Raw genomic sequence first — 14,763 nt, 5'->3', positions numbered from 1 at the left:
TTCCACCAATTCCCCAGCACTGTTCCCGTCCCCCCAATTCCCCAATAAAAATCTTTAAAAAAAAAAGGTCCTCTAGTATAAAGGGAAAGAAAAATCCAGGGAGACAGCTAGGAAGGGGGGAGGAAGAGTTTATAACAAGAGCAGAGCAAGGTTTGGAGACCTATGGAGAGATGTGGCAGCTGCTAAAGGGAACCGTTGTGAGAAATATGTTTTAAGATTTTTAGGAAGTCTGCTCTGATTTGTGATGTTAACCCTCTCCCCCATCTGCCCAAGAAGACGTAAGTAAAAACAATGTACTCTTCTGTGTCTTTGGAGTCTGGTCAGGACTTGTCTTTTGAATGTCTACGGCATCAAGCCCGTCTCAGTGTGGCCACAGGGACAGAAGAGAGCAGGGGCATTGAGGGAGGTCCAGGGTCATTCGTGTTTACACACAGCTTGTGTATTCCAGTGACACAGGGCCCAGTTTGGGACTCCCACAAAAGAGGCCTTACAATGCCCCTGGCCTTGCCTCTCCCTGCCCTAGAGCTTAACCATTGATAACCGCCTCCCTGCAGTTTGGGCTTGGAATATCCCCAGTCCCAGTTCCTAAGTTTGGAATATCCCCTGTCCAGTTCCTTGCTTTAATTACCCTGAAATTTGTGCTTGTTTATGATCACAATACCCCTTGCTTACTGATCACAATCAATCTCTACGGCCTAGCATTCCTTCCAGGTTACTGTCATCACTGCTCCCGAGTTGATGACCACGTTGGAGAGCCACATCTCCTGAGGGAAGGCTCCATGCAGGACCCCCCCTCCCAACAACCAATGATCACATGGCCTCTGGAGAAATGTCCATATTTTCCCTTAAATAACCCAGGCTGCTCTGACAATGTTAAGGCAGTTTTTGGAGATGTTAACCCACCGGTGCTCTGATAATAAACACTTATTTTATGACCCAACCCCTGTGTCAGTCTATTGGCTAAGCGGCACAGGCAGCACCAGCCCCAGACTCGGGCCGCCTCCGGTTTCACCAGGATCAAGGAACTGAACGCTCTTGCTGAGTTGGAATTATTTGGTTGCCCAAGGAAGAGAGGAAGGGAGCACCAATGAGTTATTGTGGGATTATAGCAGTGGGGAAAAGCAGGGATACCTTCATCCGACTCCAGAAGGGATGGACTGTGCGGAGCAGTGATTCTCAGCCCTTTTGCTCATTCCAGTGCCTGGTACCTGACAAGAGCTTGGAATGTACCTGCGGACTAACTGCATCGTACAACATAACGGGGACGGATCATAACTATCAGTGAAGTGGAAATTATTACCCCCACTGTAGAGTTTAAGAAAACTAGGCGAAAGGTGACTCCACCCAGGTTTCCCGGAAGTCAGGGCGGAGCCAAAGCCCTGATATTTGCTCCCGCTACCCCCGCGCCCCTCCCTCCGCAACTCGTACCTAGCACCCCAAACTCGCCCCACACCCCCTACACTTCCGGATTCCGCTCCACCCACCCGCGAGTACTTCCGGTCTCCAGCGCTGGAAGCCGCGGCCGGGAGGTGTGGGAAGGTAAGTTCGCGCAGCTAGGGCCCGCGGANGCGTATGACTGGTTCTGCTGTGGTAACAACATGAACTAACACCTCAGACCTTCTCAGACACCTGAAACCTCAAATGGCTGCACGTCATTTATGATCGGCTTCCTCATCAAGCAGGATTTATTTATACCAAAGCTCCAGGTCAGAAAGTCCAAGACTAAGCACCACTCACTACTCTGATGACCCCCCTTGAGCTGGGGGGTGGGGTGTGTGTGTGTGTGGGGGGGGGTCAAGATTTCAGAGTTACAAGGACCAAGTGCTTTATCCATGATGAATTCCTGAGATTCAGCACTGTTAGTGGAGATGGATGCCACTATTGCCACCTTCCCCTGGTCGTTGACTAGCCAACATCACCCAGGGACAACTTCCTCTTTTGCTCTGACAGGGAACATTTAAATTAAAGCTTAACTTGAATGACTAAATTCAGTAAACTCTCCCCCAGCAGGATATGAGTAATACATCCCATCACCTTCTTTCCTTCAGCTTGCTTGAATGGGGAAAGCTTATATTGTACTTAAATGGCCTTTCAAGTTTCCTGTAGTCGTAAAATAGCATCTCAAAAAACAACACGTATGTAGCCTTAATAATATTAGAATATTATTTTTAATGTGCTTAGAAGTACTACAAATTTATTTGCATATATTCTCTTATCAATGGATATTTAGATTGCTTTACACTCAGGCAATTTTTAGGATGAATTCTCTTCATATCCATTGAAAGGGATCAGAGTATGCCATCCAAAATATGCCACTTTGGCATAAGGATTATTTTAAGATGAAGGCATTTGAGAAACAGCAGACACACAAAGGGCTCCCTACCCTCCTCCTTTCTATGTAAAAGCAGAACATAAATTTTCTGCAAGAAAGCTTCCCATCCCGGTACCAGAAGATGGAACTAACACCAAGATGAATCTGTACAAACAAATCTTACTACAGCAATACTTACCTTCCATTAGTTTTCCCCATATATTTACTTTCCCACAATTTATTGCCCGTAGAGGATCAAACCCCATTTTTCTTGTCCCAGCTCTATAATTCATTGCTCTTTGTTAAAAATGGTATATAAGTTCTCAGACCTAATGGTTTCATTGGGTTTTCACTTCATTTCTGTGAGCCCTCGCCTCCCTTATGCATATGAAATAAACCTTTTTCTCCCGTTAATCTGTCTGCTGTCAGTTTAATTTGTAGGACCTCACACACTGAACCTAAGATAGTAACGGAAAAAGTTTTGTCCTCCCCTACACCATCTTTGTCTACATATCCAATTATTTCCTTGGAATGAAATTGCATATCACATTTTGACATTGATATTTATTGCCAAAGTATACTTAAAAGGACTGTAGACATATTCATGCCCACTATCCAGGTATGTATAAGTATCTGATAAGCCCAATTGTTTTCTTAGACCAGGGGTTGGCAAACTTTTGAGATGGAAGAGCCACTAAGGGTCAGCAAACTGTGGCTCACTAACTGTGGCTCTGAAGTACAATCGAAAATGAAAATAAAACTATCATAGTTTCATTTATAGAAATTTTAAAGGATATTATTCACATGATTATGTAAAAATATATTTATGGCTCTCGAATAATTTTTAAATTGTGAGGGACAGGATTGGCTCTTCCAGGGGTTGGCAAACTTTTGAGACGGAACATACCTAAAGAGCCACATACGGCTCGCGAGCCACAGTTTGCCAACCTGTCTTAGACCTATATTCCACCACTTCATGAAGCCTTCTACTTCCACTCACCACCTTTTTTCCGTTTGTGAAATCCTTTCCACCTAGGGTCTGCAGCACTTCGTAGCTGAGCACTTCACTGTTCTCTTGTTAATTCATTAAAAAAAAGAAGAGGGCGCCCATATGGCTCAGTTGGTTAGAATGCACGCTCTGAGCAACAGGGTTGCTGGTTTAATTCCCACATGGGCGAGTGAACTGCACCCTCCGCAACTACATTGAGGCAACGACTTGAGCTCAACTGCAACTGAGCTGCTGGTGGGCGGCCAGATGGCTTAATTGGTTAGAGCATGTGCTCTTAACAAGGTTGCCGGCTCGACTCCCGCATGGGATGTTGGGCTACGCCCCCAGCAACTAGATTGAAAATGGTGACTGGACTTGGAGCTGAGCTGCGCCCTTCAAAACTAGATTGAAGGAACTAGATTGAAGAACAATTTAACTTGGAGCTGATGGGTCCTAGAGAAAAACACACTGTTCCCCAATAAAGTTAAAAAAAAAATTCCAGGGCTGGCCGAGTGGTGCGTTGGTTAAGATCTGGCTTGGGAACCAGCTCTGTGCAGCAGGGCCCCGGTTCGGATCCCACATGAGGGCTAGTGACTCTGCCCTCTACAGCTAAGATGGTGAACAACAGCTCAACCTGGAGCTGGGCTGCCATGATGGCGTAGGCCGCAGTGATGCTGGCTGGCAACTGGCNTGACCATGCTTGACATCTCTAGGGATCCATAAAACAGATTTGTCAGCCCTTTCTTGGCTCAGATTTCACAGCTCTTTTGTGTATGTGATTTGGTAGAAAACCATGCACAGTTGGGTGGTGGGCTTCTACACAAAGGGGTGTCTGCATCTGTATGCACAGCTGTGTTGTTTGTGCATGGGGACATGTGTGGGCATGTGTGTGTCCAGCTGAACCCACAACCAGTCACTGTGCCAGCCTCTGAGCTCTGCTCCACCCCATGATAGGGACACTCAGTTTGGTGTGGTTAGAAGTTGGGGGTATGGTGAAGTAAGTTGGGCCAGGAGGCCATAAAGGCTGCCAGAGGCTAGTTGGCAAAGGGCCTTGTGTGCCTGGCCAAGGGTGTTGGACTTCACATTGACAATGGTGATAATCTTCATGAGGATTTTGGCAAGGAATGATGCCGGGAGGCTATTTAGGACTTTGATGCTGAGGCTTTCCTTACTGCAAGGGTAGGGATGGGGCGTGCAAGGTAGTGGTGGAGGTCTCGCAGGTGGGAGAAGGGTGCATCTCCCAATTCGAGAACCCCCTCCCACCTCCCCTCTGCCTGCCCCTCTGTAGCTTATTCCCAGCAGGCTTCAGCCATCCCAGTCAACCCTTTAGATGCCCACTTTGGAAGCAAGGCTGGAAGTCCTGGCTCAAACTCCCCTGGGAGTAATGTAGCCCCTCTGTCCCTGGGAATGCTGTCCGGGTCCTAAGGATTTTGGGGGCACCAGAGAGGCTGGGCAGCTTATGGACAATTTGGTGAGCGTAGGTACCCTGCCCTCATCTAGGTGCTCACCAGGGTGGCAGTTAAAAGACCTGGAAGGAGCACTGGAGTGGGAGTTGGGTCCTTATCCTGGCCTTGCCACCTTCCTTTCTCCAGGTCTTAGTTTTCTCCTCTGTCTAATGGGGACATCCTTGTCCCACTCACCTGGAGAGGTGTCAGCAGCAGATAGATCTGGGTAAGAAAGCTCTGTGCAAATGGGGGGTTCAGGGAGGTATGGAAAGAAGGGAGACAGGGTGACCTCTTCCAAGGAGAAGCTCAGGGAGCTGTGAGCTCAGGGAAGCCTCCTCTGTATAGGCAGGGCCACAGTTAGAGCCAGCGATGCCTGGTGGTACTGACTGAGGCCAACCAAGTGACTACTGCCCTATGGTATTGAACTGACATTAATGGGGTGGTATTTGAGTCTTTAATGGCTGCTGGGGTGCACAGTGCCCTGGGAGGTCACATAGCCATTGGGGGGGGGGTGAGGGTTAGCTGGAGCTAGAATAAGTTGATGCAAACTGGGAGAGAACCCCCTCATGTCTCAGAAAAATAGGCAGGGCAGCCTTAGCCCTCTGGATCTGGGTCACGTGTGAGGGACATAATGGGGTCCAAACCAGCGTGGGGAGACCTGGCTTGACCCCAGACTGAGAATCCTTAGGGTGATGAGGGGATTTGGGGTATGCTAGGGGAGGACGGGTTGTGTAGGGGTTAAGGAACACTGACACGCTGAGTGGTGGGGAAGCCGATGGTTTAGGCAGGCCGCCACGTGAGAGGTAGAGCCATGCAGCTATCGTGAGCTGTGCTGAGGCTGGACGGGATGGCCTTTCTCCCTGAGACAGGGATGTCTGAGGGTCGGCCCCATCACTGGGTAGCCACTGCGACCAGTCCTGAGGCTTTGTTCTCCCACTTCCCGTGGCTCGGGCTGCCCTGTAGAGGCTGGATGGGGTGGCCCATCATCTCAGCCCTTGAGACTCAATGCCCACAGGTGATTCCACCTCCACCTGGGAGGGGTGGCTGCCTATTCAGATGAGGAGGTTCTGGCCAGAAAAGAGGGTGAGGGAGAGTTGAGCCCCAGAAACAACTGCCCCATGTACCTAGTCCTACGGGACAAATGCCCTTTGAAGCTCTACCTCATGAGATCACTACCCACCATGATCTTGTCCACTGCTGGCTTGCTGAGGGTTCATACAGCTATACGACCTAGCTCTGCCCTAGACAGATAGCCAGGGGCTGGCCCCCCAAGATGTACCCCATTGGGAAGTTCTNCGCTCCACCCACCCGCGAGTACTTCCGGTCTCCAGCGCTGGAAGCCGCGGCCGGGAGGTGTGGGAAGGTAAGTTCGCGCAGCTAGGGCCCGCGGAAGCAGTTTTTAGGCAGGGCCACAGCGGGTTCAGGCGGCAGCGGGCCCTTATTTCTCGGGTCACCACCGGGCATTACAGTGCTGCCATTTCCCTCGCAAAGACCTGCGTACCCGGCCGAAGATGACGTCACTTCCGTGCCCTGTGCGATCTGGCGAAGGCCGGAAATGGCTCCAGCCCCGCTTGGCGGCGGGGCGGAGTCACGGCAGGTTTCGGAATCCCCGAGTTTCGCGCCAGAGCGTCTGGGATTTTTAGGAGACGTGGTGTCCTGATTAAAATTGCTGGATTTAGGAAATAAAAATACAGGACGTCCAGTTAAATTTGAGTTTCAAATAAACAACAAGTAATATTTCAGTATAGGTATGTCCCAAATGTTCTATGGGACATACTTACATTAAAACGGTTCCTAATCACTATGTTGTACACCTGAAATTAATATAACATGTCAACTGTAACTTTAAAAAAAGAAGTAAATGTTTGTGTATAAGCAAAAAAAGACAATTTCCTGTGTAACTGAAATTCAAATTTAATTGGATGTCCTGTATTTTCTCCGTCAACCTTAGCCTTGCGCCCCCTTCTGTCCTGGGCTCTGGTATCCAGCATCAAGGCTGGGATTTTCTAGGCCTGTGTCCATCTGTGAAATAAGTACAAAGTTCACCCAGGCTGTCAAAATCAGCTATTGGTTGATGCTAAGATATTTTTAACGCCAAGCCTAGTGGGGGCCTGCCCCAGGAGCCCCCTGGCAAAAGCTGGCCCATTTTGAGTCCCCATGTCGATGCCCTCTGTGTTCCCTTTCACAACTGGGATCAAATAGGGTTGATCTCATGGGAAAGCTAGAAACCAGCAGGCTAAGTGGCTAAGGGCTAGAAGTTGGCAGGTTTTTTGAATGTGGGATAAATTGGTTTTCGGTGATAACAGTGGGATGCTTCGAATAGCCCAAGCAGGTCAAGGGGAGAGCATTAGTCATAATCTCATCTCACCTCTCATTGTGCAGATGACACCCAGTGAGAGCAATGGAGCTCTCCCAGCCATTCAGAAAAGTGGTAGAGCTGGAGCCTAACGGCCAGCTTACTTCGCCTGCTTTGTCCACACTTGCTGCTGCAGTCAACTGGCAGCGTTTTTGGTGGGCATGTATTGCAGGAGATGCCTTTTTAGAGATGAGCTCTTTGGCATTTTTGTCCCTAAACTGTACAGCCTCCTGACCTTCACCCCAAGGCTGCTTTAGCCTTTACCCTGCCCAGTGGGGAAAATGATTATTTGGGCTCACTGTGGGAGCCTGCCCTCTGCTTGCTCCAGCCACTAGGCTCTTACCCTGGTGAGTGGTGTGACTCAAGACTTGTTATGTCGGAGCCAAAAGGCATGTTCTTGGCAGGGCTGGGTCTGGTCAGCCATATAGGTAGAAGGGTGTCTTTTTCTGCCCTGCAGATTGGGTCCCATGGTACATGGCCTCATGGTGTCTAGGGACTTCGCCAGGGTTCCACCATGGGCCAGACTTTGCTGCCACTTCTGATTTGAACTTGAACTTCTTGTTGGACTGGTCCTAAGTGCTTGGATTCCTCAAGCTGTGGCCTTGAGGCTGTGCTCTGTGCTTGTCTGTCAGTGCGCCAGCAAACCTGCAGCCTCCCCACACAGACCTAGCCTTCCAGGCTCCCCAGCCCAGACCCATAAGCTAATGAAATAGAGCAGGCTGGAGGTCAACAGCCAGCAGCCTCCTGGCAACAGAAGTGGTGAAGAGGCAAGGAAGGAATGCCAGAGAGGGGAGCTCCCCCTGGGTGAGGGCTCAGAAGCGCAGGGGGTGGGGAAGGGGCGGGACGGGAGCCCACTGATAGGAACTGCTCTCTCTGTGAATGATTAACTCTCAGCCAAAGCGGGTGACCTAGGAGGAGGGCTCAGTTAATAGGACTTTTGGACTCCGGGCAGAGTGTCCAGAGGGCCGGCGTGTGGCCTGCAGAAGAGGACATGGCTTGGTGGCAGGCCTGGGCTCCAAGGACTGGAGTGAGATCAGGCAGCTGTGGGCTTCAGGAACTCTTCTGGGACTGGCAGATGGTCCATTCTTGCTGCAGCGGCTGTGGGGTCCACTGGCCCTGAGCCCTCAGGGGTGGCTGTGGGGCCTCGTGTCTCTAGCTTTACAAGGACCTCACTAGTGTTTTCTTCCCCCCTAGGCAGCCATGGGTGCCAGGTGGAGCTGAAACCAGTGGGGCATGGCTGCAGCCTTGCAGTTTCTGCCCAGCTTGGCCCGAGCCCCATTGCGCCCATTCCTCTGGAGGGGCCCAGGGGCACGGCTGGCCAGTGGCATGGCCCTGGCAGAACAAGCTCGGCAGCTGTTTGAGAGCACTGTGGGTGCCGTGCAGCCGGGCCCCATGATGCACCGGGCACTGTCCTTCGACCCCAGCAATGGGCAGCTGAAGGTGCGGGACCGGAGCTTTCAGCTGCGGCAAAACCTCTACCTTGTGGGCTTCGGCAAGGCTGTGCTGGGCATGGCAGCTGCAGCTGAGGAGCTACTGGGTCAGCATCTCGTGCAGGGCGTGATCAGCGTTCCCAAGGGGATCCGCGCTGCCATGGAGTGCACTGGCAAGCAGTAAGGAGGCTTGGGGAAACTGCTCCCCACTGTCCATCTGGAGGAGAACCTGGGCCCAGACTCAGACTGGATTGGGGCCTCCCTCCCTCACCGACTTCCTTTTTCTCCTGGGTCTGGTCTGGCTCCAGGATGGGTGTCAGTGGGTATCCTTGTTCATGCCCTCTTCACCTGTACAGCTGGGAAATCTGGTGGGAGGAGAGGAGCCCACCCCTTCTCTCCCTCTGTGTTCTCTGTCCCCTCAGGGAGATGCTGCTGAAGCCACACAGCCGTGTCCAGGTATTTGAGGGCGCAGAAGACAACCTGCCGGACCATGATGCGTTGCGGGCTGCGCTGGCCATCCGGCAGCTGGCTGAAGGTCTCACAGCCGATGACCTGCTGCTTGTGCTCATCTCAGGTATGGTGCCAGATTGGCTCAGGACAGTTGACAGAAGGGGGGTGGTTCCAAATATCAGGGTTGAGTCCCCAGGGTCACGAAGTAAAAAAGGCAGTGAGGAATCTGGATGGCTGACTCCTGGGTGATCCTTTGCCAGTTTTCTGGCCTCCCCTGAGCTGTGGGGTCCCCTTCTCGACTGACCTTGTTGGCTGACCATGAGAAGGCACACAGGGAACACCTAATTCAGGGTCTTACAAGGAAAATGTCACTGCTGCTGCTGCTGTCTGGACCAGTATCACCAGGGGCTAGAACCCATAGAGCCCTTTCCTTGGTCCTCCACTCTCCCCTCTGCTCTGCCTCCTATTCCAAGCTCTTAAGGAATAGTGCTTCCATTGCCTGCTGGGACCTGGGTTACCCCAATGCAGAGTACAACCTCAGGTGCCTAGGGTGCGGTGACTATGCACACATCCACTGCTTGTCCACACGGGGGCACCCTAACTCCACCTTTCAGCCCCTAATGTGTGCACTGCCCACCTGTGTCCCTGGGTGAGGAGGTGTCTGCTGTGCCCTCTGCCTGAAGTCCTCACTGTCTCTGCAGGCGGGGGCTCAGCCCTGCTGCCTGCCCCCATCCCACCCGTCACACTGGAGGAGAAGCAGACACTCACCAAACTGCTGGCGGCTCGAGGAGCAACCATCCAGGAGCTGAACACCATCCGAAAGGCCCTGTCCCAGCTCAAGGGTGGGGGGCTGGCTCAGGCCGCCTACCCTGCCCAGGTGCGTGAGCTGCTGCTTCCCCAGGCAGCCCTGGGCTGATGGAGCCAGGCCCACGTGTGCCAGGGAGATGAAAGCCTAAAGCAGCATACAGATTGGCAGGGGCCTGGTATGGGAGTCCACAGGGCCATCAAAGAGGGGCCTCAGAAAGGATTAGGGGAAATCCACATGGCCAGGAGTTTTGTGATCCCACTTTAAAGGAGTTAGAAATGGGCGAGGAAATGCACCGGGTGATGTAGGGTGTGTGGATACATTGGGAGGGTAGTTTGTCCTCATAGCTCTGGGCTGAGGACCAGGCAGGACTGAGCCTTGCCTCTGCAACCCCTCCCCAGGTGGTAAGCCTCATTCTATCAGACGTGGTGGGGGACCCTGTGGAAGTGATCGCCAGTGGCCCCACGGTGGCCAGCATCCACAACGTGCAAGATTGCCTGCACATCCTTAATCGCTATGGCCTTCGTGCTGCCCTGCCACGTTCTGTGAAGACTGTGCTGGCTCGGGCTGACTCAGACCCCCGTGGGCCACATACCTGTGGTCATGTTCTCAATGTGATCATTGGCTCCAATGCACTGGCACTGGCTGAGGCCCAGCGGCAGGCTGAGGCGCTGGGATACCGGGCCGTGGTGCTGAGCGCAGCCATGCAGGGCGATGTGAAAACTGTGGCCCACTTCTACGAGCTGCTGGCCCGAGTGGCTGCAGCCCGCCTCACCCTGCCTGGGGCTGGAGCCTCTGTGGAGGAGGATGAACAACTCCATGAGCTGGCGGCCAAGCTCCAGCTCCCAGACCTGCAGCTAAAGGAGGCTTTGGAGGCCGTCGAGGGGGCTAAGGGCCCCGTCTGCCTGCTGGCTGGTGGCGAGCCCACAGTGCAGCTACAGGGCTCCGGCAAAGGTGGCCGGAACCAGGAACTAGCCTTGCGTGTTGGAGCAGAGCTGGGACAACGGCCACTGGGACCTATTGACGTGTTGTTTCTGAGCGGTGGCACTGATGGGAAGGATGGGCCCACAGACGCAGCTGGAGCCTGGGTCATGCCTGAGCTTGCTAGCCAGGCTACTGCGGAGGGCCTAGATGTGGCCACCTTCCTAGCTCACAATGACTCGCATACCTTCTTCCGCCGCTTCCAGGGCGGGGCCCATCTGCTCTACACAGGCATGACGGGCACCAATGTCATGGATGCCCACCTCCTGTTCCTGCGGCCGTGGTGATGGCATAGGTCATGTTTTGGGAGCCCAGAGCAGGCCTACAGGGCAGGGTCCTAGGGCAGACCAGGGTTGGTACCCCGGGGCTTACTAGGCCTTAGCACCCCTCCTCTCCTTGGCCCTGGCTGCATGGTTGGCCCTCAGTGCCCCTCCCAACCCCCCCACTCAGGGCCTCTGCTCCGTGTATGTCCATTCCCCTAACCAGACAGGCAGATGAGGACTCTCTTCCACCCCTGCTTTCAGCCATGGCAGCAGGTACCCTGATGACCAGGAGAAGTCCCTTGGCCAGTTCACTGTCCCCGGTATTCCCCAGGTAGCCCCTCTGCTGAGCTCCTGAGCCTGTTTTTTCTGTAGAGTGAATCAAGAAGGGCTGAAAATAAAAAGGATCATGCTGTGGGGTCTTGATGCATCTTCCTTCAGAGCAGGGATTTGCAAGGAGTCGCTGGGGAGGGGAGTGGGGCTAGGCTGCAGCCATGGCACCAGGACCTGATATGAGTCTCCCACACCCTCTCTGCAAGGGCACACTTGGTACTTGTTTCACTTAAACAGGAGCCTTGGGGGGTCGAGCCTGGCTTCCAATATGCTCATTGTGGATCAGCAGAAACCCCAGGGACGACAGGCCTAGGGACTGCAGTCCGTGGGGTCTGGGAGGGACTGGCCACCCATCCAACTGTGACCCTCCCCAGTGGCATCCCTGCTGCGATCTTCAGCCTCGGTCATCTGCCTCGCTGGCACATGCATACTACCTGCCACCAGGGACATCCCTCCCTTGTGCTTTGGACAGCCCTTAGCCACAGACCACATCTTTGGTTGAACTCCCCTGTTTATGTATGGGCTATCCCGACCACAAAGGACCTTGTTTCTTTGTGCCAGCCCTTTTTCCCAGGCTGAACAACCCCGGTTCCTTCAGCCGCTCCTCTGGGGACATAGTCCCATTTCTGGTACCAGCCTTGCCATGGGGGGGTCTCCAGTGCTGGGATAGTGGGTCAGAGCAGTGATGGGGTCCAGCAGCCCCCTGCCCCTCCCCCTGTTACAGATGGTGGGGAAGAGGCCAATGGAAAGGAAAGAAACAGGAGGGCTCCTTTGGCCAGACCAGCAGCCTGTGCTGGGAGAGAGATAGGCCACTGTCCCAGCTCTCCCTGGGCCCCCTTGCTCAGTATCCAAACCCTCCGCTGGCCGCCCCCGCCGTGCGCCACGGCTCCAATCCCTATATGAGTGAGCAGTAGAATCACATAGGAATAAAAAGCCATAGAGAACAGCGAGGCCTGGGGCTGCTCCTGCTGGCTCCTCCGCCATCCCCTTTCTGAGGGTGTGAGAAGCCCTGGGCCAGGGCTGGCATGCCCTTCCCCTGAGAACAGCCTCCCTTCCCCACTTGGGATCTGGACAGCCCAGCTTGCAGATGGTTCATGAGCTGGGGACGTGACTCACACTGGGCAGGCTGGGATTGAGGGAGGTGAGCAAAGCACGCTGGGCTCTGGGGGCCAAGGAGGCTTAGGGAAGAGGGGAGTTTGCACCACTCTGATGCAGGGGCACCAGTTCCTTTTCTTCTGTCCTGGCATGGGTTTTCCGCTGGCCAGGGGGTCATACTCTTAGGGGATATTGTCCACACATGGCAGTGCCTGTGCACTGGTGCTCCTCTGGCAACCTCTAGATGTGTATGTCCTGTCCCAGCTTCAATCATTACTCTTGGGAGCTTGAGTATTAGCACTGGTGTCAAGTTCCAGGCAAGAGCAGGATAGGAGGGCTGCGGCGGTGGCAGAGGACCCATCTGCCATGTCCGTAGTGTGTGCATGCATGTGAGCTTACAGATACTGGAGTTGGCACACCGAGGGGGGGGGGACGCATCTTTGTGTGTACACATAGATACCCAGCAGAGGGGATGTAAAGCTGATTGTGCACATGGCTGCTTACACACTTGCTGAGGAGCTTGGGTTGGGGTGGGGTTTTGCTGGAGGACCCCTCTGTGCTACTTTGGCTCCTGCCCTGTATCCTAGTTATGGGAGTGGGGGTTCCAGGGGCCAGATTGGGCCTAACCCATTAGATTTGCTCAGTTGGTACCCTTGAGATGAGAGAGAATATATTTGACCACAAGCTAGATGAAAATATGAGATAAACTCTGCATGATGAGTGTTCAGTAGGACTTATTATTTGCTGCATAAATGTCAAGTATGGGTCATAATAATTGCTCCTATCTCAGGGCTCTTGGTTTCTGTCTCTCCTGGCTCAGATTCCTGCTGCCCTTGCGACCACTTCGTCTCCATCCTCTGAAGCTTTTCCTGGTCCAGCTGGAGGTTTTGATCTTGTCGTGTGCCTGTCACACCTGACTGCTGCTGCTCTCACAGGCCCTTCCATTCTCTGCACTTGGCATGAACTGAGAGCCCCTGGGCAGTGGGCCTGGACAGCCCTTAGGTGTCAGCTACCGCAAATCCCTTTGTTTTACAGCTGGAGAAACAGGAAGGGAAGGTAGCTTATCTGAGGCTGCACAGCAAGTCTGCCACAGAACCTGAATGAGAACCTGGTTGGGACTTACTTGACCATTCTCTGCCCACCCCCTAGGACTCAGAGACCCTCAGCCAGAGCCAGGGATCCACTCTTGCCTCCCTGCTGCCCTTCAAGGGTTTGGGGGGTGGTGACCTGACCATGCTTGACATCTCTAGGGATCCATAAAACAGATTTGTCAGCCCTTTCTTGGCTCAGATTTCACAGCTCTTTTGTGTATGTGATTTGGTAGAAAACCATGCACAGTTGGGTGGTGGGCTTCTACACAAAGGGGTGTCTGCATCTGTATGCACAGCTGTGTTGTTTGTGCATGGGGACATGTGTGGGCATGTGTGTGTCCAGCTGAACCCACAACCAGTCACTGTGCCAGCCTCTGAGCTCTGCTCCACCCCATGATAGGGACACTCAGTTTGGTGTGGTTAGAAGTTGGGGGTATGGTGAAGTAAGTTGGGCCAGGAGGCCATAAAGGCTGCCAGAGGCTAGTTGGCAAAGGGCCTTGTGTGCCTGGCCAAGGGGGTTGGACTTCACATTGACAATGGTGATAATCTTCATGAGGATTTTGGCAAGGAATGATGCCGGGAGGCTATTTAGGACTTTGATGCTGAGGCTTTCCTTACTGCAAGGGTAGGGATGGGGTGTGCAAAGCAGTGGTGGAGGTCTCGCAGGTGGGAGAAGGGTGCATCTCCCAATTCGAGAACCCCCTCCCACCTCCCCTCTGCCTGCCCCTCTGTAGCTTATTCCCAGCAGGCTTCAGCCAACCCAGTCAACCCTTTAGATGCCCACTTTGGAAGCAAGGCTGGAAGTCCTGGCTCAAACTCCCCTGGGAGTAATGTAGCCCCTCTGTCCCTGGGAATGCTGTCCGGGTCCTAAGGATTTGGGGGGCACCAGAGAGGCTGGGCAGCTTATGGACAATTTGGTGAGCGTAGGTATCCTGCCGTCATCTAGGTGCTCACCAGGGTGGCAGTTAAAAGACCTGGAAGGAGCACTGGAGTGGGAGTTGGGTCCTTATCCTGGCCTTGCCACCTTCCTTTCTCCAGGTCTTAGTTTTCTCCTCTGTCTAATGGGGACATCCTTGTCCCACTCACCTGGAGAGGTGTCAGCAGCAGATAGATCTGGGTAAGAAAGCTCTGTGCAAATGGGGGGTTCAGGGAGGTATGGAAAGAAGGGAGACAGGGTGACCTCTTCCAAGGAGAAGCTCAGGGAGCTGTGAGCTCAGG

At 53.4% G+C, this 14,763-nt stretch overlaps 1 protein-coding gene across 2 annotated transcripts; it reads left to right on the top strand.

Annotated features, from left to right (window-relative positions):
* Window positions 1-6,040: 6,040 nt before the first annotated feature.
* On the top strand, window positions 6,041-11,441 carry GLYCTK (glycerate kinase). 2 transcript variants are annotated; one of them, XM_019628133.1, is made up of 5 exons: window positions 6,041-6,107; window positions 8,295-8,710; window positions 8,953-9,104; window positions 9,682-9,857; window positions 10,187-11,441. In XM_019628133.1, exons 2-5 carry the CDS (start codon window positions 8,334-8,336, stop codon window positions 11,051-11,053), a joined length of 1,572 nt encoding a protein of 523 aa, XP_019483678.1. In that variant the 5' UTR covers window positions 6,041-6,107; window positions 8,295-8,333; the 3' UTR covers window positions 11,054-11,441. The 2 variants fall into 2 exon arrangements, with proteins under 2 accessions (XP_019483678.1, XP_019483679.1); XM_019628134.1 differs by lacking the exons at window positions 6,041-6,107; window positions 9,682-9,857 and having other exon boundaries at window positions 8,028-8,710; window positions 10,187-10,385.
* Window positions 11,442-14,763: the final 3,322 nt, after the last annotated feature.

This window comes from Hipposideros armiger, unplaced genomic scaffold (genome assembly GCF_001890085.2).
Source record: "Hipposideros armiger isolate ML-2016 unplaced genomic scaffold, ASM189008v1 scaffold_748, whole genome shotgun sequence".
Classification (NCBI taxonomy): Eukaryota; Metazoa; Chordata; class Mammalia; order Chiroptera; family Hipposideridae; genus Hipposideros; species Hipposideros armiger.
The sequence above is the reverse complement of the archived record's forward strand: the minus strand, read 5'-3'. Positions and strand labels throughout refer to the sequence as shown.

Coding starts and splice junctions, on each gene's coding strand:
- GLYCTK (XM_019628133.1), top strand. CDS start 8,334: ATGGCTGCAGCCTTGCAGTTTCTGCCCAGCTTGGCCCGAGCCCCATTG. Junction 8,711..8,952: donor ATGGAGTGCACTGGCAAGCA/GTAAGGAGGCTT, acceptor CTGTCCCCTCAG/GGAGATGCTGCTGAAGCCAC. Junction 9,858..10,186: donor AGGCCGCCTACCCTGCCCAG/GTGCGTGAGCTG, acceptor ACCCCTCCCCAG/GTGGTAAGCCTCATTCTATC.